The 25,912-nt window shown below is 46.4% G+C and overlaps 1 protein-coding gene across 1 annotated transcript; it reads right to left on the reverse strand.

Annotated features, from left to right (window-relative positions):
- Nucleotides 1–17,152: 17,152 nt before the first annotated feature.
- LOC119270747 (pumilio homolog 1-like) lies at nt 17,153–23,974 on the reverse strand. Its single transcript, XM_037552799.1, has 9 exons — nt 23,304–23,974; nt 20,444–21,681; nt 20,110–20,251; nt 19,927–20,034; nt 19,213–19,425; nt 19,021–19,131; nt 18,033–18,227; nt 17,709–17,883; nt 17,153–17,615 (listed from the first exon to the last, which is right to left on the reverse strand). Exons 1-9 carry the CDS (start codon nt 23,721–23,723, stop codon nt 17,569–17,571), a joined length of 2,649 nt encoding a protein of 882 aa, XP_037408696.1. The 5' UTR covers nt 23,724–23,974; the 3' UTR covers nt 17,153–17,568.
- Between the last annotated feature and the right edge of the window lie 1,938 nt (nt 23,975–25,912).

Raw genomic sequence — 25,912 nt, forward strand, 5'->3', positions numbered from 1 at the left:
AATTCAGTTGTTGACCATTAAGTACAAGATCAACAGTGCTCTCAACGGTGTCTAATGCAAACAACCGCACCTCTTGGCCAATCCCCATTTTGATATGTTGTGCCACAACTTCATTGAAACTAACCCATGACATACCGGAAATGTTAAAATCAAACACAACGTCATGCTTGTCAACAACTTGCTCGCTTCCATCATCAAGCTTGTAGACATAAGGAGCTACTCTAATAGTTAATGTGAACACCAGCGGCGGCCGATGCGGCCTACTCGACAATGACCAATAACGAACAACATACGATGGAGTTAGCGTTTGTTCACTAACGTGCATTCAGATGAGCACCAAAAAGAAGCTACTTTGCTTTCTCACCTCGGCTCGGAAACAAACAAAGAAGGAAAGTCGAAGCCGTCTCCAACAACGTGCTCACCCCTCTCCGGTTCAGCCATCTCCAACACCTAGCTCATCTGAGTTATCTGGTCTGCAACAACAAGAAATCAAGCAAACATGAGATATACAACAAAGTAAGCAGCTCGTGTGCAGAACAACTTAGAACATTAACAGGGTCAACTTGCTCGTGTACAGCACATAACGGCGGCAGCAGAAGCACACAAGTAGCGGTGGCACATCATGGCCACAACCAAGCCAGAAGCTGCCTCGCCGCCGCGCCACCTGCCCTAACCCTAGGGCCAGCCGCCTCGTCGCCGCGCCGCCTGCCCTAACCCTAGGGCCGGCCGCCTCGCCGCCGCGCCGCCTGCCCTAAACCCTAGGGGCTCCGCCGGGGAGATGAGCGCGAGAGAGGGAGGGAGCGGGAAAGAGGGAGGGAGCGGAAGAGAGGGACTCACCAGGGCCGCCGCCGTCGAGTATCCCAGGGCCGTCGTCGTCGTCCAGTAGCCGCCGTCGTCTGTTGCCCGCGTTCGTGAGCGAGAGGGGGATGAGAACGAGCTCCTCTGTTCTGGTCAATCGAGATGTAAGGGCAAGTATGTCTTTTTTGGGGTGACCCATATGACAGAGGGCAAAATAACAAACACCCAGGTAAAAAGTGTCATCAGATCAAATACAAAGTAAAAAGTGGCAAATAGTCAATGTATCAAGTAAGGGGTGGCAAATAATCAAATTGCCCGAAATATATAGTAGGGAGCATGTCCCAAGTGCCGACAAGCAGGTTGCATACCGCAAGTTGGAGGATGGTGTGTTCCATGTTTCCAAGGGTATCGTACGTTATAAGGCGCACGAGGACGAGGCCATGACGCGCGACGAGCGGCACCGCACGGTCGAAGAGGCCGTCGCGGGCAGTGGTCATAAAGGAGCTGAGGGGGCGGCGGCTGGTGGTGCCCAGAGGCGATCGTGGCGCCGGGAAGAAGCAATGCTCCCAGGAGGGAGCCCCTTCTGGACGGCGACACTCCCGGATGAAAAGGCCGACGAAGACGGCGGGCGCGTCCTCCGGCCAGCGGCGCCGGAGGAAGGAGGGTTCAATGACGAGACGGCGCCACCTCTTGCACGCCATGGCACAGCGGAAGATATCAGCGGCCTCCTTCACGCGGACGAGGATCTCTAGTAGGACATCGTCCGGGATCGACGCTGCGGCCATGGCCGCAGCCTCTTCTTCCATCGATCTTCTGTTTGATTAGGGTGTGATTAGTTAGGTCAAACATACGTAAGTACGTTTTTTAGGTTGCCGACTCGATGCCCAATCCAACGTACGTACGCCTAATCTATCTCCGTTTCTCATTCAGGCACGTCCAGATACTCTTTGAATATGACAATTTACCACATTGTGATATTATTATCCTTGTTTAAGCTAATCATCTCTAATTTTCAGTAATTTCCTTTCATAGGTTCTACTCAACTTAAAATTTACTTGTGTGGAGTTAAATGCCAAAAGGCTCGTAAGGAGGAAGAGGAAGCATCTTTTTTCTGTGAAAAAGGACCCAAATCTATTATAAAGATTCATAAGAAAAGTACAAAGCACTCTAAACATAATACACATTACACCAAGGATGCTACATCACTGAACAACCACTTGGTCCACTTACCACCCAAAACGAGGTGCTCACGCGTTGTTGTCGCCACTTCCCTATCTGAGTCGGCTTGACCTTGTCGATGACAGTCGAGAAGTCTTCATGCAGGTGTCCTTAAGGACCAATGCCGCACCGCAGTCGTTGTCATTGAACCCTTGACTTAATCTGAAGCGCCTTACACTAAATCTTGTCAGCACACACGCGCGGAGAGAAACCTTAACCTTGCCACCCCAAGGAGACTACAGGAATCTATGTCGAAGCTCCGTCGACTCCGTTCCAATGGACCAACCCAAGGAGGATGCAACCCAAAAGACCAACTCAAAGATGAAGCGTCGCCATCCGCTAGAACGTCGTCTCTGAAAGGGAAAAAAACCTAACCTAAAATACCGGCTGAAGTTGAGGCACCGGAAACCCCCTCCCACCACTAGCTGCCTGAGCGGGATCCACGGGCTCGCCGGCGAAACTTGAAGGGGATGAGTGCCCTGGCTTCCACAAGCGGGAGTGGGAAAGACAAAGCATGAGGAAAGAGAAGCAATTTTGATCTCTTAACTATTAATTATGAAAGTCTATATTTTGTGTCCCATTTTGAAATCAGTCATAGATTGTTCCTCAACTACCAAAATGGTCTAGGTTTGGTCATTGTCATGATTCGAAGTGATCTTAGGGTAGCGTAAGTGCGACTTTACACACATGGTGACCTAGCGAGCAAAAAAATTGTGGTGGGAGAAGAGGATATATTTTCAAGAGAAATCTTCCTGGAAATTCTGGGAATGGGAACACAAAACTAGGAAACAAATTTATGAACTTCAAAAATATGGAGAATTATGAAGAAAATATTTTGCCAAAATTTCAAACTCGTTTGAAAATATATATTTCTAAAAATAAACTAATAATCATATGATAGGGCAAAAGGTAAAACTAAAATACAAATACAAATACTTAAGAGTGTAAGACAATAGGCTTTGGGGGGAACCGGCACAACCCTCTAGGGGTGGCCTATCACATATATATATAATGAGGTGGTATACAACGTTACAATATATACATGTAAATACAGTCTAACACCCTCCCTCAATCTTAGCCACTTTCTAATGAATCTAGAAGGGTAAGATTGCGCCTGCAAGTCTCAAACTGTGGCAAAGGCAATGGCTTGGTGAAGATGTCAGCAAGTTGATCCTTGGAAGAAATAAACTTGATCTGTAGTTGCTTCTGAGAGACACGTTCACGCACAAAGTGATAGTCAACTTCAATGTGTTTCGTTCGGGCATGGAATACCGGATTTGCAGAAAGGTATATAGCACCGATGTTATCACACCAAAGAACAGGAGGCTGTGATTGGGGTATACTTAACTCCTGAAGCAAGGACTGTACCCAGATAATCTCTGATGTGGCATTGGCCACAGCCTTATACTCAGCCTCAGTACTGCTACGCGAGACAGTAGCCTGTTTCCGAGCACTCCAGGCAATCAGGTTAGAGCCAAAGAAGACAGCATAACCCCCTGTGGATCGCCTGTCATCCGGATTGCCAGCCCAGTCTGCATCAGAATATGCTGAAAGACAACCAGAGTCAGACGGCCGAATATGCAAACCATGAGCCACCGTGAAACGAATATAGCGCAAAATCCGCTTAACAGCAGACCAATGAGTGTCACGGGGTGACTGCAGATACTGGCAGACTCGGTTAACAGCATAGGAAATGTCTGGTCGCGTGATCGTCAAGTACTGGAGCCCACCAACAATACTCCGGTACTCGGTCGCATCAGAAGAAGAAAGAAGCACACCATCAACAGCATTGAGCTTATCAGTGGTAGACATGGGTGTAGTCGTCGGTTTGCACTTAAGCATCCCAGCTCGCTGCAACAAATCCAGAGAGTACTTCTTCTGCGTCATAACAAGGCCAGCAGCACGAGAAGTAACCTCCACACCAAGAAAGTAATGAAGCTTCCCAAGGTCCTTGACTGCAAAATCAGCACCAAGTGAGCGAACAAGCGCAGTAGCAGCCGACTGAGAGGAGCTGACCAAAATGATATCATCTACATAGACCAACAAGTACATAGTAACCTCAGGCCTTTGAAGAAGAAACAATGAGGAGTCAGCAGTTGATGATGCAAAACCATGAGCACGAAGAGCCATTGCAAGACGAGCATGCCAAGCACGAGGAGCCTGCTTCAGACCATAAATTGCCTTGGACAGACAACAGAGATGATCAGGGCGATCTGGATCAGAGAAACCCGGAGGCTGGCGCATGTAAACCTCCTCCGCCAAGACACCATGAAGAAAAGCATTTTGAACATCAAGCTGACGAAGAAACCAACCTCGAGTAACAGCCAGAGAGAGAAGAAGTCTGATGGTAGTAGGCTTGACCACTGGACTGAAGGTGTCTTCATAGTCAAGTCCAAAACGCTGTCGAAAACCACGAGCAACCAGACGAGCCTTATAGCGCTCAATGGACCCATCAGAATGCTTCTTCACTTTGAAAACCCATTTGGAATCAATGACATTTACCCGTGATTGTGGAGGAACAAGAGTCCATGTCTGATTGCGAAGAAGCGCTTGATACTCCTGCTCCATGGCCTCTCTCCAATGAGGAATGCGCATAGCAGCTTGATACGTGTGTGGCTCAGAGGATGGATCTGCGAGAGCAGCAGACATGCACGCCGCTAACCAAGCAACTGTGCCATAGTGACGTTGCTTAGGCTGAAAAATGCCACTCCGACTGCGCGTATGTGGACGTAGAGCAGCAGCAGGAGCCGGCGGAGGCGAAGGTGACGGAGACGTGACGGTCACCGGAGATGCAGGAATCACCTCAGGCGAGCTCGGGACAGACGACTCCGGGCTGTATAGCGAAGACTGGCCCGACGACAGGGGCTCAGAGGCCATGGGCGAACCGAGGGTGGGCGAGGCCAGCTCCGGTGACACCGGCCCAGACGGCCTTGGCGAGGCGAGAGCAGGCGAGGCCGGCCCTGGTGAGAAGGGCCCAGACACCCTGTGCGAGGCAGGGGCGGGCGAGGCCAGGCCTGGTGATGACTGCCCCGACGCCCTGGGCGAGACGGGGACCGAGGAGGCCGGCCCAGTCGGCGGGGTTGCAGGGCGCGACGATGGCGAAGGCAGCCCAGAAGCCAGAGGCGACCGGGCCAGGACGTCGATCGGCCGTGCATGAGCACGGAAACCGAGGCCATGCAAGGGCGCCATGTGCTCCTCATGCACAACAGAAGGTGCCGAGGATGAAGGCGATGGCGACGAAGAGGAAGATGGCGCTTCCAGAATCTCCAAACGAGCCCCACGACCAGTGCCTGCACCATGGTTAGGCAACAATAGAGGAGAATATGCAACATCATCAAATTGGTCAGAAGCAACAGAGGATGAATGCATGACAGGTGGCTCGGTAGTGGACACAGGGAGTTTGGCAAAGGGAAAAACATGCTCATCAAACACAACATCCCGAGAGATGTAGACACGATTAGTGGGAACATGAAGACATTTGTATCCTTTATGAAGAGAGCTATAACCAAGAAAAACACACTTCTTGGAACGAAACTCGAGCTTACGCTTGTTATATGGACGGAGATGGGGCCAGCAAGCACACCCAAACACCTTGAGAAAGGTGTAATCCGGTTGTTCATTAAGGAGAACTTCAATGGGAGTCTTCATATTCAAAACACGAGTGGGAGTACGATTGATGAGAAAACATGCAGTGGTGAAAGCATCACTCCAAAAACGAAACGGAACAGATGCATGGGCCAAAAGAGTCAGACCAGCTTCAACAATGTGACGATGCTTACGTTCTACTGAACCATTCTGCTGATGTGTATGTGGACATGCTAAACGGTGAGTGATCCCAAGCGACTGAAAGAAGGAGTTGAGGTTGCGATACTCGCCACCCCAGTCCGACTGAACATGAACAATTTTATGCTTGAGAAGGCGTTCAACATGTTTTTGGAACTGAACAAAAATGTCAAACACATCAGATTTACGTTTGATAAGATAAAGCCAGGTAAAGCGGCTGTAAGCATCAACAAAACTGATATAATAATTATGACCACTAACAGAAGTCTGAGCAGGACCCCATACATCTGAAAACACAAGTTCTAAAGGATGTTTCACCTCACGACTGGACTCCGAAAAAGGAAGTTGATGACTCTTCCCCTGCTGACAAGCATCACACATTGCTACATCTTTATTACTAGACACACTAGGAAGCTCATGACGACGCAAAACATGCCGGACAATAGGTGTGGCCGGGTGACCAAGACGAGCATGCCACTGTGACGGAGATACCCGAACTCCACTAAAGACGCGAGCGACGCCAGGATGCTCCAGACGATAGAGACCTTGGCAGAGCCGCCCACTAAGAAGAATGTCCCTCGTGCCCCGATCCTTAATAAAAAGATCAAAAGGATGAAATTCACAAAGCATATTATTATCACGAGTGAGTTTAGGAACTGAAAGAAGATTACGTGTCACAGATGGAACTCGAAGAACATTGCGAAGTTGAAGACTCCTATTGGCATGTCTAGTGAGAAGTGATGCTTGACCAATATGAGAGATGTGCATACCTGCTCCATTGGCGGTGTGGATCTTGTCGGAGCCATGGTAGGGTTCACGAGTGTGAAGCTTCCCCATCTCACTGGTCAGGTGCTCTGTCGCCCCAGAGTCCATGTACCAGTGGGGATCAATGGAGTAGGACTGAGTGTGTCCCTGTGGCTTCTGCGGCGGCGGACGATCAGCCATGGCGACCTGGCGAGCAAAGTTGCGTGTATCCTTCCCGTCATTGCCAAGACCAAGAAAACCCAGCTGGAAGCGCTTGTGACACTTCGAGGCCCAGTGCCCATCGCGACCACAAAGCTGGCACACACGGGGACCGCCAGCCCCTGGTAGCGTCGCAGTAGGAGGAGGGGCCGAGGCGGGTGGTGGTGACTGCCCCGAAGGAGCCCTGGATGAAGCAGAGGAGCGACCACCCTTGGTGGCGGCGTTTGCCGAGAGGGCGCCGTTGCCCCTGGATCGGCGCGTCTCGACTCGTTGCTCAGTAAGCAGGAGGCGTGAAAAGACCTCGTGTACTGGCATGGGCGTGGAGTTGCCCCTCTCATTGATGATCTCGACTAGGGCGTCATACTCCTCATCAAGACCATTGACAATAAACGAGTTGAACTCGGAGTCGGTGAGGGGCTGTCCAATGGAGGCCAGCGTGTCGGCGAGACTCTTGACTTTGTTGTAGAACTCAGTGGCAGTGGAGTCAAGCTTCTGACACTCCCCAAGTTGGCGACGGAGCCCAGATACACGAGCCTGCGACTGTGCCGCAAACGAGCGCTCAAGAATAGTCCATGCCTCGTGGGACGTCTTGGCGAAGACAACAAGCCCAGCAACGGCCGGAGAGAGCGACCCCTGGATGGAGGAGAGGTTCGCCTGATCCTGCCCTGTCCAGACACGGTGAGCCGGATTATAGACCGGACCATGCACGCTGTCAACCAGCGCAGGAGGGTAAGGGAGAGAGCCGTCGACATAGCCAAGCAGGTAGTGATTCCCAAGAAGCGGAAGAACCTGCGCGCGCCAGAAGATGTAATTGTCCGACAACAACTTGATGGTGATGAGATGGCCGAAGTGAAACGGCGGCGGCGGCTGCGATCCCATCGAGGAGACTGGCTGAGGTGAGAACACCGTGGAGACAGTCGGAGGGGCAGCCGGCGCGGTGACAGAGGGCGCGATGGCCGCGGTTGACGCCGCGAAGCCTGCCAGCGCGACGTCCTCCGCCACCAGCGGCGCAGTGGCCGAGGGCGCGACAGCCGCGGTTGACGGGGCGACGGTGGTGTGAGCCACAAGCGCCTGCCCGGGCGAAGTAGCAGCCGGCGGGAGCGCGAAGAGGGAGCCGACGCTCCGTGTCCCGATCGGCGCCTGAAGGGAGGCGGCATCCAGCGGCCTCGAGAGAAGTGCCGCGAGGGAGGCCGGCAGAAAACCGGTGGCGGTGGAGCCGGACGCAGCGGCGGACGTCATAGCAGTCGGGCGACGGCGGCGGTGGCGGCGGCGGCGGCGGCGATTTAGGGTTTTTAGGCGGAAGCGGACGTAACCTAGCGTGATACCATGTAAGACAATAGGCTTTGGGGGGAACCGGCACAACCCTCTAGGGGTGGACTATCACATATATATATAATGAGGTGGTATACAACGTTACAATATATACATGTAAATATAGTCTAACAAAGAGAATAGGATTAAGCCTCATCTTGCGGACTATATTGATCCTACACAACAAGCATTCATTGAGGGTAGAAGAATTAGCGATAACATCATTATTTCTCAAGAAATTACTCACTCCTTTGCTCTTAATTCGTGGAATCATCATGCTTTCATGCTCAAGATAGATCTTGCTAAGGCTTTTGATCGTCTTGAATGGAGTTTCATTGTGTCTGCTCTTGCACGTAAAGGACCGCATGGTCATTTCATTAATTTGATTCGTGCTTGCATTTCTTCTCATACTTTCTCTGTGCTTATTAATGGTAACCTTCTCATAAATTTAAAGGCTTCAGATGTATTCATCAAGGATGTCCCAAGTCGCGTTATTTGTTTGTTATTGCTATATGAATTGTATGTTGCTCTTAATGAAGCTCTAGCTGCTCATCATCTCCAGCGTATTTCACTTGGTCCAAATTGCCCTTCTATTCATTCCCTGTTGTTTGCAGATGATCTGTTGGTTTGTGGTCAAGCCACTTGCAGGAAGGAAATCCAATGGCTCAATTCATCCATCACTTTTGTTATATTTCAGGTCAAACCCCAACTTGGGCCAAATCTGCTATTCTTTTTAATACTCATGTTAGTCAAACCACTATTCAAGAGATTAAGCAAGTTTTCATGTTTCTACCATGGATATCAATTTCACCCACCTTGGCCATCTGCTTATTCTTCCTGCAGAAAATAGAACTACTGCTTACAACTTTGTTCTTGATAAATTTTGAATAAATTGCTTGCTTACAAAGCTAATATGCTCTCTCATGCTACTAGGCTCGAGCTCATTAGGTCTGTGTTCTCTGCTATTCCTGTGTAATACATGTCTAACATTTTGTTTACTAAGAAGTTTATAGCCAAACTCACTGCTATTATAAGGAACTTTTGGTGGACAGGAATCAGATGGAATAATTCTAACAAGAGCCTTTGTTTTAGGGCTTCGAAGGACATTTGCAATTCCAAACAGGAAGGTGGTCTTGGCATTAGGAACTTGCAAGCAATTAATGAGGGTCTGGTTCTTGCAGCTGCTTGGAGGCTTGCTAAAGACCCTTCCTCCCACCTTCATCTTGTTCTCAAATCTAAATACTTCCATGATGCCTCTATTTGGACTGCTAATTCCTATTCCAAAATCTGCTTTCTGGTCCTCCATTTTAAAAATGTTGCCTAAACTCAAAGCTCACTCTTTCTACCAACTCACGCATGGGAATATATCTCTTTGGAGTACCCCCTTGGTGTTCTCTTTGGGCTTCTATTCATGACAATCTTATTATTCAGCCTCCAGGATACATATATCCTTCTCTTGTTAAGGATCTTTGGATGTTGGGTCAGAAAGTCTGGAACAATAACCTCATTAACTTTTTCTTTCAACAGCCTCTAGCCTCTATTATCATTCAAACTGATATTATTCACCAAGATTGCCCGGATATATTATGTTGGGATCCAACTCCTAATGGAACTTGTTCTTCTAAATCTACTTATAAATTTTGTTTGCAGGATATTCATGCCAATCCAATAAATACTCCTTCTCAAGTTTCTTTGCAGGTGAAAAATCCTCTCCGATTGATTTGAAGCAAGAGACTGACTTTTTAACACCCGGGTGTCTAGGCACCCGGTTATCACAATCGTCCACACAGAAACGTCTTGTTGAGATATGTGCCATTTCCTCCACCACCGCTTGGTTTAACAGGCTATATGTGAACAGTAAAAAGAGGGAGTAGTAAATTGTTTGTCCTGTACAAGATTCCCGTTCACCTGTCCCACCACTCACTCGCTGTTCCTTCTTTCCCGTGAGTGAGAGTGTGCAACATGCAAAATGCATGCAAAAGTGAGAGAGAGCTGCTTGCAAAGCTTTTTGGAGTTTTTTAAGAGGTATTCAACAGAGAGCATGCAAAGTTTAAAGGGAGAGAGACACACACATGCTCTCAGTTGAACTATTCGAGTTGACTGGTCGGGGATACATGGCCTGAGTCACCTGTTGGGAACACCCAGTCTTCGACAACCTGTCCAGCGGCGATTTGACAAGTCTTGTCAGGCAGCCTACTGCTGACAACCTGATGCCTCACAAGACTAATGATTAGAATAGTCAAATGGCTTGAATAAGCATGCAGCCGCAGAACAGTGCACGAATCTCAGTAGCGGCAGACGGATAGGATAAGCGGGTGTCCCGACCCCCGGGTGCTACCACACCTTTTCGTTTGAAGCAAAAGTTGATGATCACCAAAGTTCAAACTTTCGCTTGGAGACTCCTTCAGAAAGCTCTTCCCACAGGTTTGAGGGTCGGACGCTTTCCATACATATTTCTCAATGTTGTTGCAGATGTGGTCAGCGAGAGGATGAGATTCACCTGTTTTTTCTTTGTGACTTTGCTAGAGCTGCTTGGTTTTCTCATCCTTGGTTCATTAGAACAAATGCTTTAGTTCAGAACTATCCCAATATTCAAAGTATTATTCTTGATTTACTTAATATGAACCATCCACATGCTTCTGTTTGTGGAAAGTGGTGGAAGCGTTCCTACTCTCCATACAGAGAGAGCCGCATGATATATATTGATATGGAGCGAGAGGCGTCTCGTGGCGTTACAGGGTGCGATCGTAGGCTAACGATCGAGAGATACAATCGGGAGAAGAGATAGAAAGATAAGAGAGAATTAAAACAAACTCTATCTCTAACTACCTAAGATAAACATGGCACATATAACCAACGTGACATGATGTTTAACACTCCCCCATAATCAAAACCGAACTAGGTTGAGATTACGCCGAAAATCTTCAAAGCTTCTGGTTGTAAGTGCCTTTGTGAACCCATCTGCAATTTGATCCTTGGATGAAATGAATCTGATCTCTAATTCTTTGTTAGCAACTCGTTCCCTGACAAAATGAAAATCTATCTCGATGTGTTTGGTCTTGGCATGGAAAACTGGATTAGCAGACAAATAAGTTGCACCAAGGTTATCGCACCAAAGACAAGGTGTTGGGGTTCTCAATATTCCCAATTCTTTCAGTATTGCTTGGATCCAAATGACTTCAGCTGTGGCATTTGCCAGGGCTTTGTATTCTGCTTCAGTGCTCGACCTGGAAACAGTGGCTTGTTTCTTTGCACACCAAGAGACTAGGTTTGGGCCATGAAAGATGGCAAAGCCCCCGGTGGACCTTCTATCATCCAAGCAGCCAGCCCAATCCGCATCAGAGAAAGCACTGATGCCCATAGAGGATGATCTGTTGATGGAAAGGCCCATACTGACAGTGTTCTTGACGTACCGTAAGATGCGTTTTGTTGCTGTCCAGTGAGCTGTGGTAGGTGCATGCAAGAACTGGCAAACCTTGTTGACTGCAAATGAGATGTCAGGACGAGTAAGTGTTAAGTATTGAAGTGCACCAACTATACTTCTGTAACTGGTGTTGTCATCCTGATTTAGGAGTGTTCCCTCTGTGAGAGACAGGGTTTCTGAACTTGACAGAGGGGTCGGTGACGGTTTGCAATCCTGCATGCCAACTCTGCTCAACAAGTCAGTGACATATTTTCCTTGAGAAAGATGAATGCCATGATCAGTTTTCTTAACTTCAATGCCTAGAAAATAGTGTAAGTCTCCCAAATCTTTGAGAGCAAATTCTGATCGAAGATCACTGAGTAAGGCTATAATTGCTTCATTGGACGAGCTAGTCACGATTATATCATCAACATAAATAAGAACAAAGATGGCAGTTTGAAACTTGTTGTAAATAAACAGAGAAGTGTCAGACTTTGATGGAACAAACCCAAGTGCTTGCAACTTCATACTCAACCGAGAATACCAAGCTCTGGGGGCTTGCTTGAGTCCATACAGGGCCTTGTCAAGCTTACAAACATGGAAGGGTGCATTTGGATCTGCAAACCCAGGAGGTTGTTTCATATACACCTCTTCTTCCAGAACACCATGAAGAAACGTGTTCTGTACGTCTAGCTGACAAAGACTCCATCCCCTGGAAACAGCAAGAGAGAGCACAAGACGAATAGTTGCTGCTTTGACAACTGGACTGAACGTGTCCTCATAGTCAATACCATACCGTTGCTTAAAACCCTTTGCAACTAAGCGAGCTTTGTAGCGATCAATAGTGCCATCAGATTTTCTTTTAACTCGATAGACCCATTTGCAATCAATAAGATTTATACCTTGTCGATGAGGAACTAAGTGCCATGTCTTGTTACGTTGCAATGCAGATATTCCGTCCTCCATTGCTTGTTTCCATTGAGTGTCCCCAAGTGCAGCAGCAAGCGACTTTGTTCAGTGGATTCCCCTGTCAAACACGTGAGGCCATACTTGGAAATATTTTTGTAATTAATTCTGTTAATAACTCCCTGTTGCAACCTGGTGCGTGTAGAACGGACTCCAGAAGAGGGAGCCACAGAAGATCCGGGCACCTGAGGACGATCAGCCGCAGCAGATCCCGAGGGAGATCCTGGTGCGCTGACAGTGCCCGATCCCCAAGGCGCCTCGGGACGAGGCGAGGCCACCAGGCCCACGTCGCGGACAGGCGCGGCTGTCTCCCAGTCGGGGGAGACCGCGGGAGTGGCGGGCCCAGGCGCAGGAGGGCGGCACGCGGAGCCCTCAGGTTGGTTGGGCCGGTCTGCGCGTGGAGAGGCGGGGAGGCCAGGCGGTGGCCCAGCTGGTCACGCCGATCCCGAAGCAGATCGGGGCGCTGCAGGCGGGACTTCGACAGCAGGCGCTGGGTGGATCCCGAGGTGGATCGCATGGCAGAGGGGGTGATCCCGATGAGGATCCTCCAGGGGATTCCGTGCACATAAAATGTTGCACTGTAGCGCCATTTTGAACACCATTTTCAGCACCATTTGCACTATTTCTTTCACTGTTTATTGCTGAAACACAAAGCTCAGGTATAAAGTTAGGAGGGTTAGGCAAATATTGATCATCACAATTATTTTCTTCCCCATTTGCACCATTGGATAGACTAGAGGGCAAAAGGAGAATTTCTTTGCGAAGAAGGGCACCGGCATTGGGATGGAGTGTGGCAAAGGGAAACTGGGTTTCGTCAAAGACAACATCCCGGGAGATATATACTCGACCGGTAGAGATATCTAAGCACTTAACTCCCTTATGTTGTATACTATAGCCAAGAAAAACACACTGTTTCGAACGAAACATGAGTTTACGGTTATTGTATGGATGGAGATTGGGCCAACACGCACACCCAAAGACACGAAGTGGAGCATAATCTGGTTTGACATGCAGGAGACGCTCGGTGGGAGTTTCATTTTTGATGACGCGGCTGGGTAGAATATTAATGAGATGCACAGCTGTGAGAAAGGCTTCATCCCAAAACTTTAATGGCATGGACGCAGCGGCAAGCAAAGCAAGGCCTACCTCAACAATGTGTCTGTGTTTGCGCTCTGCCGAGCCATTTTGCTGGTGAGCGTGGGGGCAGGAGACATGGTGAGATATTCCAACCTTTGAAAAAAGGAATTGAGTTTTTCATACTCACCATCCCAGTCGGATTGAACAGCAAGGATTTTGCTATTAAACTGTCTTTCAACAAGTGCTTGAAAGTTTTGGAAAACATGGAACACATCACATCTTTTCTTAAGAAGGTATATCCACGTATATTTACTAAAGTCATCGATGAAGCTAACATAATAAGCATGTTTACCAACGGAAAGAGGAGCAGGACCCCATACATCAGCGAATATGAGCTGTAAAGGTTTAGTAGACACACTAGTTGAGACAGGATATGGCAACTGATGACTTTTGGCTCTTTGGCAAGAATCACACACTGTTTCAGAGTTATGCTCTCCAACAACTGAGAGATTATTTTTGCTAAGAATTTGCTTGACAATAGAAAAAGAAGGATGGCCCAAACGGGCATGCCATCTATCTATAGAGAGTCTAATGGCACTACACACTTGTTTATTGAATCTGCTAACTTTGGGAATCAAAGGGTAGAGTCCATCCACGCATCTACCTCGGTAAAGGATTTGCTTCGTGACCTGATCCTTGATCAAGAAAAAGAATGGGTGAAACTCTAGAAAAACATGATTGTCAAGAGCAATACGATGTACAGAGAGAAGGTTTTTCGATGAACTAGGACAATGATGAATATTGTTAAGATGTATATCTCTATGCGGGGAATGAATAATTGAATGACCAATATTGCTTATCTCCATACCTGAACCATCAGCATTATGGACTTGATCGTGCCCGTTGTATCTTTCATGCATGGTGACCTTCTCTAGCTCATGGGTGATGTGGTCGGTGGCTCCAGAATCCACATACCAATTTGAATCTGCACCATAGCTTGTGCTTGCCGCAGCAGCAATTTTCTTCTTGCGTGAGTTATCTTCAGCATATCGCCACTTGCATTCTTTTGCTATGTGATTAGTTTTCTTACAAATTTGACACTTGCCCTCATACTCATCATACCCACGAAAGTTGTTGTTGTAGTTGTTTGGACCGCCCCTATTGTTGTTGTAGAAGGGTCGGCCTCCTCCCTGGTGATGGTTGTTGTAGTTGGAGCCGCCGCCGCCGCCGTTGTTGGAGTAGTGGCCGCCGCCACCACCCCCGTACTGGTTGCCGTTGTCGCCATAGTGGCCACCGCTGCCACCGTTGGGGTAGTAGCCACCGCCGCCATGTCCATCACGACGGGAGCCGCCACCGCCGCCACCGTTGTCGCGGTAGCCTTTGGGCGGGCCACCTCCACGGCCGCGCGATGCGGCGTTGGCCGACGACTTGAAGGCGCCGGCGCCCGTGCCCTGGAACATCTCCACCCTCTGATCGAAGGTAGCAACCATGCAGAAGAGCTCATCTACAGAAACATCATCAGGGCGAACATCAAGGGCAGAGATGATCGGTTGATAATCCATGTCTAGGCCAGAGATGATGTGGGAGACGAGTTAATTTTCTGTGATAGGTTTGCCGGCTGCAGCTAACTCATCGACAAGACCTCGCATGTGACCAAAGTATGTGGCGGAAGATTGGGTTCCTTTCTGGGCGGTGGTGAGGGAGATGCGAACGTGGTTTGCTTTGGAGCGGGATTGGGCGGAAAACATATTGGCAAGGGCTGTCCAGATTGCATGAGATGTATCTAGGGAAGCAACCTGAACTAGCACCTCCTTGGAGAGATTGCGGAGTAGGTAGGCGATGATTTGTTGATCCTGGATCAACCAAGAAGCATAAGCAGGGTTAGGAATGACCTGATCTTTGCCCTCGGAGGTTTTGCTGACTAGGGTTTTTTCTGGTTCGGCGGTGGTTTTGTCAAGGTATCCAAAGAGACCGGCCCCCATGATCTGGGAGCGGGCTTGAGCACGTCAGAGAACATAGTTCGATCTGGTGAGAGGTTCTGAAACATTGTTGTTGAGGCCGGAGGACACTACGGCGGTGGAGGTCGACATAGTCGAGTTTTGGAGGAGGATAGCTAGACGAGATGGAAGAAGATGGCTCTGTATACCATGTGGAAAGTGGTGGAAGCGTTCCTACTCTCCATACAGGGAGAGCCGCATGATATATATTGATATGGAGCGAGAGGCGTCTCGTGGCGTTACAGGGTGCGATCGTAGGCTAACGATCGAGAGATACAATCGGGAGAAGAGATAGAAAGATAAGAGAGAATTAAAACAAACTCTATCTCTAACTACCTAAGATAAACATGGCGCATATAACCAACGTGACATGATGTTTAACACTGTTGTCAACATTCTAAATTTTATGTGATGTCTTTGGAAAGCGGGGAATGATTATCTTTTTGATAGAAAGAAAGTTGACCCTCGCCAAGTTAATATAATCAATACTTCTCTATCTGCTGATTTATGCGATCTGCTTAATAATTCTTCACACCATCAGTCTCAAAACTCGAGTTGTATCTTAACCCATACTAATCAACTTCTCTTGCAGGGACAAACGCTTAAATCTGATCTTCTTATCACAGGACCGAAAGTATATACTGATGCAGCTTTTAAGTGCAAAAAGAAATCCAGGTTTATTGCAGGGAACAACAGCCACTGGAGTTGGTATCTACATTCTTTGCCGCAGGATCAGAAGGAAGTCAGCGTGCAGATTCAAACTTCCACCGCCATTACAAGTATACACTTCTGCAGGCTGAAGCTTTTGCTCTTCTCTTAGCTGCACAAGTGGCCAAATGTCTCAGCATCAGCCAGTTGACCTTCCTCACAGACTGTCTCTCTCTCTGGCTTCATTTTGCGGCTAGTAGAAAGATTACTGAAACTACTAATCCTTGGACTATCAACCTAGGGTGTTCTATATTTCGAGGGAAATTAATGGTATTGCTCATAATATCGCTCATCAGGTTCTTAAATCAAATGTAGAACCTGACATATGTTGTTTTGCTTCAGCTCACAGGAACATGACTTGCCCGGTAGTTTGTCTCCTATCTAATTTCCAGTTCGAGGGCTTTGTAATCCATGTTGTACATTGCTATTGAGCTGAGCTGAATGGAAAGTTTGGCACTTCATGCGCCTTTTGTTGTTCAAAAAAATAAAATAAGAGCAAGCCTTAATTTTGGAAAATTCAGAATATTCGAACTTGACAGAAAACTGATAACTATAAACAAGGTTCTCGATTCATTTTGTAAAGTACAAAGATATTTTCCACTTTCTACTAAGATATTTTTACTTGGAATTTTAATTCATGCACAAAGTATATATTTTATCTTTTGTTGAATATATTGTCAAGGCTCCTTGTGGAAGGTTACATACGATGTCTTGGTGTTGTAACATAAAAGTTGCAACTGTTTAGAACCAATATATATTCTACTAAAGCCAGAGAACAATTTGAATCTGTCATTTCTGGAGTTTAACAGGCTAATTATCTCTGAAGACAGAACATTTTTGTTCCTATATTTCCCTGAAATTTTCCATAAGGCGATGACCATGCACAATTAATTATATTGTTATTAAAAGAGCGCAAACAATCAGCAAATAAAATAAAAGGCAAAGCTTAGATAAATAGCTCCAGCTTTGCAGAGAAAACAGTTGAAGTACCACCATCCCCATCTGTATATGTTATGCTACAACAACATGCCATTACATCTGCCACAGGACAGAAAATTAAAAGGGCTAACGGCTTTCAGTCTCAAGTAGGTTACAGCTAACAGCTTTCTCTTTTCCCTCTCTCTCTAGTTCTAAATTTCTACAGCAGAGTAACAACAAGCCTGTAATTACTCATTCTCCACATCTTTACTCAGCTAGCTACAGAATCTACATTCTCCTCGGCTCCTATTACTCATTTTATTTCCGATGGCAAGGCGCACGCATAGCCCTGACGCCTTGTAGATGGAAAAACGAAGACGCCAGCATGCAAACCTAGCCACTGTTAGCTGTACAGCTAGAGATGCTTTAGTCTTCAGGCAGCACACGGGACGGTTGGAGCCCGAGTCGCTTTTCTGCGCACAGAAGAGAGCGTCTTTGGGTTAGACACAAACCTTGAGTAGATGATAACCTAAGCGTATAGGGCTCATGGCCGATGGAGAACATACCTCCCGCTGCGACGAGCTTCTCCACACGTGCTACTATGTGCTTCCCATATGTGTATTTCTTCAGCGTGTTAAGATGTGCTTTGATCCTTGTGAGGATCGCCTCCCTCTGCTGGTCGTCACAGGTCTCTAACACCTTCTGTACCACATAGTTTGCAAACTGGTCTTTCATCATCACCTTCAAAGTTCAATACAAAAAAACACGTCAGCAAAGCAACGAAGGAGCTTGAATCATGAACTACAAACTGGTCATCAAAGATACCACGGAACTTTATGTTGCACAACAATAACCAAGCATATATGTCTACAAATTGAAGGGCAACAGACCTCAAGATGTTCACTTTCCTCCGTGGATCCAAGCATTTCACCAATTAAGATTTGGCGCTCCACAGGATTCCCAAAGGATAAACACTTCTCAATGACATTCGAGGCAAACTTTTGCTGGCTCATTTGTACAATCTGCCCAATCAACTTCTCAATGATAGCAGATCGCTCATGGGGTTTGCCATGTTCCATAACATGCTGTGAAATAAGCTCGGTTATTGAAGAATGAAGATGGGAGAGAATAGTGGTAAGAACAAAACACGTTTTGTAGAAAAAATGCATCCATAAAATAGGGAAAGTGTAGGCATCAAAATCGTCCATTTCAATATTCAGGCTTATTGTGTCACTTGTGCAACTGTCAAAACAACTTACTTGAGCTTGATTGTATTTTAATCTAGACTAAAAAGAAGTGATCCCAGAACAATAGGAGAAATGCATACCAGTTACAGCATGTATAACATTCACCTTATTTCCAGATATTAATGCAAAAAATATTGACTCGAGTCAGTAAAGGTAAAGGGGAAAGGAAAATCATACTCACTTTGCTGAGCACTGATGAAAAAACAGTCGAGTAAGGAGAAAACTAATATTATTTTTCCACGCAGGAATTTCATCCCAGCTGAAACCATTGAGATTACTTGTAATCATTTTAAGATGATAATATGGTCCTATTCCAGTTACCAAGAACCTTACATGTAATTGTCAAATATTTGGATCAGTTCCATTTAGCCCTATGGCTTGTGTTTTGCACGAAATAGATAATACCAGGTTTCCATTAATCAATCGCATCAAGTCCATAATTCATGAGATGTGGGTTGTTTCGGAGACAGGTACCCACCAAAAGGTGATAATCCATAGAACAGCGACCATCAATAAGAAAATAGCAAAAACAGTACTACCTCTGTAAAAAAATGCAGATGTTTTAGTGACCTAAAACGTCTTATATTTGTTTACAGAGGGAGTATCTTCCAAATATGTTTATGGCACTAACCTGGACAACATAGTTACCATACTGGTCTGTAGCAAGCAAGCAAACAGACTGGAGGACCTCATCCATCATTATTTGCTGGGTTTTCGGATCGTCACAGTGCTCCAGCACCCTCTGCACACAGTGAAAATGGTTAGTGAAACTGTGAAATAACGTGAGTATATTGCAATATACCACTACAAAGTACAAACATACCTGTATAACCCGACATCCATATGGATGAGTCGATAGCACCACAACTTGACCATAGAAGGTTGAAACAATGAACTCGATGACATTCTGTGGGATGCATTCAATGCATTTCTGTATAACGTGGTTGCCATTTTGATCACGTACACAACGCATCACATGCCCATCAAGCTCAGCAACCATTTTAGTCTGCTGATCTAAATCAACAACTTCTATGGCCTGCACAAATATCGCCCATCACATAAGTTAAAGAACATATTGTCTGCATATTTATGTCCTTCATGTTTTATATGAACATGTAACGGGTTTCCTTTTGTGCATGCAAAGTGGGTAGAATCAAACATGCCTGCAACCATCCAATATGCATTAGATAATCAGAAATGCATGCATATAATTAAACATAAGGTACTTTTTGTTCTAAGAGTTCTGTTGACATAATCAGACAATTTCCTGCCAAACATAAGGTAGCTTCTAACTGTATTATAGGTGCTGTCATATATTCCATACTCAAGCAATCAATTTGTCATATGTTTGAATATCATGGTGCAGTTTCATCAAGAAGAATAGTTCCAGCTGAACATATTAATAGAAAGTACAGCAGTTCAGAGGAGAGTGTTACTTTCAAGATGACAATTATTAATTTATTTTACTACAGCGATATTTTCTAGTCTTGAGTCTTGACTAAATCACAGCTAATAAACAGGTTCTAATTTTCCATACCTTTTGTATAACTCGGCAACCGTACATTTGAAGGCTGAGTGCCAAGACTCGCCCAATTAGCTGATCAGCCAACTCCTTTATCTGAGCCGTGCTCCCATGCTCAAAAAACTGGTTCAAAAGTTTATGGTCAGGCCAGGATGTTTATAGCACTGGGACAAATAATTGCTATGAATAGTTCAATACCTTCTGAACAACATAATTTCCAAAGACATCAGTCATCAATGTGAGAGCTTGAGGCATGATCTCAGTGAAAACCATGTCTTTTTCTTCAACACTGGCAGTTTCAAGCTTTTGCTGTATGAACCGACTCCCGTATTGATCAGCACTGGATAAAGTTCAATAGACAAGTTAGACCAATAACCTAAGTCTGTGAGACAAGAGATCATTGCGCATGATTCCTCGACAAAATATGAAAGGTGGATGGCCAATAATATAGGTAACTCTATGAAATTACAGATCTTGGATTTGCAGTTTAGTAGGTTACCATATATAAGAACTCAGTGAGTACAAAATTTACCTGAACTCAACAACATGGCCAGCAATTTCACAGAGCTCATATGATCGGCTTTTGTTGCTCTTGAATTCTTCCAGAAGTGATGGAACCAAATTGGCATTCATCTTACCACCAAAATCTGAATTCCAGGAGCCATAGGAACCACCAAAGTTTCTCATACTGGACTGAAAGCGCATGCTGCGATCCACATGCCTCAGTGGACTACCAGGTCCACCTGGCGAAGTGGGAAATACAGGACTTGTCAAAGAGTTCCCAGCATAACCAAGACCAGACCCAAGATTCCCATAGTAGTCGTACTGCTTCTGTGACTGAAGCAATGGACCAAGATAATCATTCTGATGACCAAATAGATCCATGTAAGAACTTCCCAGGTTACCCCTCTCCATCAATGGGTCCTCACAGTTGGCTGCAAAAGCAGCAATTTCTGCTGCCCGAAGAAATTGAGCATATAGTGGATCAACAGGCAACTGATGACCAGATGTCGCAGTTGGACTTCCAATTCCACTGTAGTTTGCAAGGTTAGCTAAATTATGTCGGGAAGATAAACTCCCACCGGGCGACCGGGAACCAATCCTTGGGGAAGAAAAGCCGGATCCCAGGGATGAGTTGTCAAATGATGTGAATCCACCAGCATTGATCTGATTCCTCATAATAGAAGAATTCATAGAAGCTCCAGAATATTCTTGAGGCCCCTTGACATGACCTTGTTCAGAATGTTTCATGTAGGAGTGCTGTCCATTACCATGTTTGTGGTCCATGTATTGTTCATAGAGAAATTTACGGACACTATCTACATCCTGATGGAGCTTGGATTGGTCAGCATGTCCATTGACTGGCCTTGATGACGACAGGTTCATACCAGATAAAGCAGACACCAGATCATCAGATCCACCAATACTGGGAGAGTTGCGGTTGAAAGAAGATGAACCACCATTGTTCTGGTTATTGGTAGCACCAAGTTTCACACCAATCGGGGGAAGGCAAGGACTAGGAACTCTCCTCACGAGCTCAGGGTCAGGAGATGCACTTCTTGAAAGTGATGACCCTATAATTGATGCATATGTATGTGTCGACTCATTATTCTGATTGCCTGGCAGGTGGGGTGCTTTGCTATCATACTGTAGGCCACCAATAGCTCCAGACTCATGATGAAGACCATAACGATTTCTAGAAGAACCCGACAAGTCAGTAATATTGCGGTTTGCACCCTGCCTGCTTGTATCATGTTGATAGGAGTCATCCTGCAAAACAAGTTACCTTGAGAAAAATGACAACTGAAGGAAAGACGGATTGAACTCTACACAAAGATTATGCCACCCACGTGCTTGCATAAGAAACCTGACCTAAATGTTCAGTTTAAATAGTAGTATTGTGTAAATGCAATGTCATATGCTCATGAGTCATGACCAAGCAAGTATTACAATGACATTCATATCAAATCCATTCTATATGTATAAATCCACAGAGGTAAGGCATTTATCATACCGCATTATTCTAGTCACAGATTTATACTTTCAGATACATCACTCATGCGTAGCAATGGAAAGCTTTCCAGGTAGGAAAAATCCCCAAATAGTCAAATATACAGGCAGAAAATTTTTGTATAATAATATTATGCAGCCTATGTGGAACCAGACTAAAAATAACTCCTACTAAGATGTATCTTATTGAACAGATGGAACCTAAGTCCAGTAACTTCCTATTCAACCAGTTTGCATCGTATTAAGATTTAAGACCAACATACAAGGAAAGAAAGCAGCCACCATTTCACCAATGTAACAACATCCAACAAGTTGGAAGTAGGAACATAATGCTTTTGGCTCTAAATAGTCCATTGGTCGTTAACTTTTTTGAAGAAGGGCAGCCCGGTGCATATAGCTCCCGCTTGCGCAGGGTCCGGGGAAGGGTCCGACCACTTCTTTTGAGAGAGAGAGAGAATTGGTCAACAACTTGCGCAGCTGGAAAACCAAGCTTTTTGCATGACCATACCAGAAATACATTTGTTAACAGGTCCAAAACTTAACAAACATAATCAAAGAGTCAGAGCTTGAACCATCTCCCACTTCATCCACTAAACAGTCCACACAGATATAAAAATATACGACATATATCACTATCGGTAACACCCGAACAATCCGATTCAGAGACAAAAAGAGCAGCTGACATATATCAGTATCAGTAACACCCAAACAATTCGATTCAGAAACAAAAAGAGCAGCGACACAAGCATATACCCCAACACCAGCTCAAACAGTAACATACCTCAGATGAGCATGAACTCAGCCACTTGACTGAATGCTAAGAGGCAACAAAACCAATCAAACTAACTGAAAATCTAACCACACGCCGCAACCTCTCTAACATGAGCTTAATAAGACAGGAGTTCAGACAGGGAGATGTTCTTCAGAAGCATCACCTGAAAGAGACGGAGAAGCTATTCTGCCTGCCAATCTCGAGCACTATCATGCATATAAAAATCTATGGCATATAGCACTATCAGTAACACCCGGACAATTCGATTCAGAAACAACAAGAGCAGATGGTATATGTCACTATCAGTAGCGCCCGAACAATTCAATTCAGAAACAAAAAGTGCAGTGACAGAACCATACACCCCAATACCAGCTCAAACAGTGACCATAACTCAGACGAACATGAACTCTGGCCACTTGACTGAATGTTAAGAGGCAACAAAACTAATCAAACTACACGTCGCAATCTCTCTAACAGTTAGCAAGACTTACTAGACCAGAACATTAGCATCACAGCATTGACACAATCCAATAGCATATACAGAACACTGACATGTCCTTAATAAGACAGGAGTTCAGACAGGGAGATAGGTAATCTTCAGAAGAACTACCTGAAAGAGACCGGAGAAGCTGCTCTGCCTCCCAATCTCGAGCCCAGGCATCCCAATGAGCCCGTCTCCGGGCCGCCCCGTCCCGGCGCCGCCGCCGCCCCCGGGCCTCCTCCCGTCGCCGATCCCGCCCAGACCGGGGCCGGGGCGGAGCCGCTGCGCCGACCGCCAGTCCTCCCGGGACAGCAGCGGCGGCGGGAGGCGCGGGTTGACGCTGCCGCTGGAGTAGTAGTAGGAGTGGTAGGCCGGGTCGGCCCGGAGGTCGTCGTCCAGGAAGGCGTCGGCGCCGTGGAGCGCGCCCGCGGAGCCCTCGACCGTGGGCGGGGCGGAGCCGCTGCGGAAGAGCTCCATCTCCTCCTCCAGCCCCCGCTCCCCCTCCGGGCGCCGCCACGGCTCCCCCCGCGTGGCCATCTCCGTCACCATCCCTATCCCTCCACAGAAACCCAAACCCGGCGGCGGCGCCGTAGGAAGCTGCTATGCCACCGCACGGAGCGCCCCCAAGAAACGAAAAAGGACAGAACTTGGTAGGATTCAGCAGGGCTAGAGACCGGATTCCGCCACGGATTGGGCGGCCATTGCCGCGCTCGAGGGTGTGGGGGAGTGGGGGGAAAGGAGGAGAGCGGAGCAGAGCAAAGCCGCTGTCTTTTTTTTAAACAGGGAAGGGAGTGAGCTGGGGCGAGAGAAGTCGCTGTCCGGGTGTGCGGCCGGGGTTAAGTACGACGGCCGGCGAGCTGGGCGCCGTCGGATGGGCAAGCGGACGGGCGGGATCTCGCCGGGGGTGGGGGTGGGGTTTGGGGGCCTAGGGTTTTGCGGGCCGCGCACATGCTGCACGCGCGGCTCGAGCCAACAACGGGGGTGGGGTTTGGTTCCCTGGTTTTGAGTTTTCTTGTTTGAGGCCTTTTTCAGGTTGACCGGCCTCTTTTGTATTGTGTGCGAAATTTGAAAAAATGCATATAGTTTTCGTATAACCATATGCAAGCATACCGTGTTTGAGAAAGAACATTGCTTCTGCCAGAAAACCGACGGCCTAAAGGGTCGTGTTACTGGATATGAAAATAAAGCCTTATCTCGGTCGTCTACAACCGTACGTGGCAACGATGACGTGAGGACGTCTTTCCTTCTTAAAGGCGCTGCTGCGAAAAAAGCCAATTTAGTCATTAGGTGTTTTTTTTCATATCTTATAATGGTTCGGTCGTAGTTTACTTTGTTATGTACTTTGCCAATAATTAATAAAAATGGTCGTGTGCATCACACTGATGTAGAGGGCGGGGGTTTTAACCTTTTTTGAAATAAAAATATGTAAGAAAGCCAAGATGACGAAGAATTCAAATTATGGGATGAATGTTTTGTCTTTATGAGGGTCTTTTTTCACATGCGCATACCAGTGTTATACTCTTTTTGCCAGTAAAGCCAGATGGTTGTTCCTAAAAAATAGGTGAAATTAAATTATGTTCATCTTTTACCAAGAAAATCATGTGAAGTAAACCCCAAAATCAAAACTAGATTTTTTCCTGACACATGTCTTTTTAATACATCATGGGGGTAAAACACCCTCCCGGTTCCATATATTCATAATGTGATATGAAACCAAAGTTGGTGAAGGTCCCAAACAAGGTTCAAAAACTTAAAACAGAAGTAAACCTATAGCGAGCTACGCAGAGCTGCCAAGGTTCAAGGTTCAAGTTTTGAACTCTGTTGGTTTTCATAGCAATCTCGAGCATTGTGCTCCCGCCAGCTTCCACCCTGCTTCTCTTCCTGATAGCTTGAAAAGGTTCCTAGTTCTTCTTGTGCACCTGTGGAAGTATCGTATAGCATTTCGAACAGGTGGTGCTTTTGCAGGCGCGATGATATCGTGTTGTAGGAGATATGCCCTAGAGGCAATAATAAATGTTATTGATTATCTCCCTGTTCATAATTATGTTTACGTTCCATGCTATAAATGTTGTGGTTCTCGAGTCTACAATAACCACGACGCTCAGAGGAAGACTCATATGCACGTATGGAATAATAAACGATAAAATGTATTCCTAATCTGGCCTTTAAGACTAGTGTAGGATCGAAAGTATGTCTAGAGGGGGGTGATTAGACTACTTGACCAAATAAAAATCTAGCCTTTTCCCAATTTTAGTTCTAGGCAGATTTTAGCAACTTAGCACAAGTCAAGAAATCAAACTACACATGCAATTCTAAGAGTATAGCAGCGGAAAGTAAAACAATTGCATATGAAGGTAAAGGGAGGAGTTTGGAGTGTGCAAACGCAATTGGAGACATGGAGATTTTTGGCATGGTTCCGATAGGTGGTGCTATCGTACATCCACATTGATGGAGACTTCAACCCACGAAGGATAACGGTTGCGCGAGTCCACGGAGGGCTCCATCCACGAAGGGTCCACGAAAAAGCAACATTGTCTATCCCACCATGGCCGTCGCCCACGAAGGACTTGCCTCACTTTGGTAGATCTTCACGAAGTAGGCGATCTCCTTGTCCTTACAAACTCCTTGGTTCAACTCCACAATCTTGACGAAGGCTCCCAAGTGACACCTAACCAATCTAGGAGACACCACTCTCCAAGAGGTAACAAATGGTGTATTGATGATGAACTCCTTGCTCT

Source organism: Triticum dicoccoides, chromosome 3A (genome assembly GCF_002162155.2).
Source record: "Triticum dicoccoides isolate Atlit2015 ecotype Zavitan chromosome 3A, WEW_v2.0, whole genome shotgun sequence".
Taxonomy (NCBI): Eukaryota; Viridiplantae; Streptophyta; class Magnoliopsida; order Poales; family Poaceae; genus Triticum; species Triticum dicoccoides.

Excerpts from the sequence above, each read along its gene's own strand:
- LOC119270747 (XM_037552799.1), bottom strand. The coding sequence starts at position 23,723 with ATGGTGACGGAGATGGCCACGCGGGGGGAGCCGTGGCGGCGCCCGGAG. Across the intron at positions 20,252-20,443 it reads GGCCATGTTGTTGAGTTCAG|TGCTGATCAATACGGGAGTC; the intron begins GTAAATTTTGTA and ends AACTTTATCCAG. Across the intron at positions 19,132-19,212 it reads ATGGATGTCGGGTTATACAG|AGGGTGCTGGAGCACTGTGA; the intron begins GTATGTTTGTAC and ends CACTGTGTGCAG.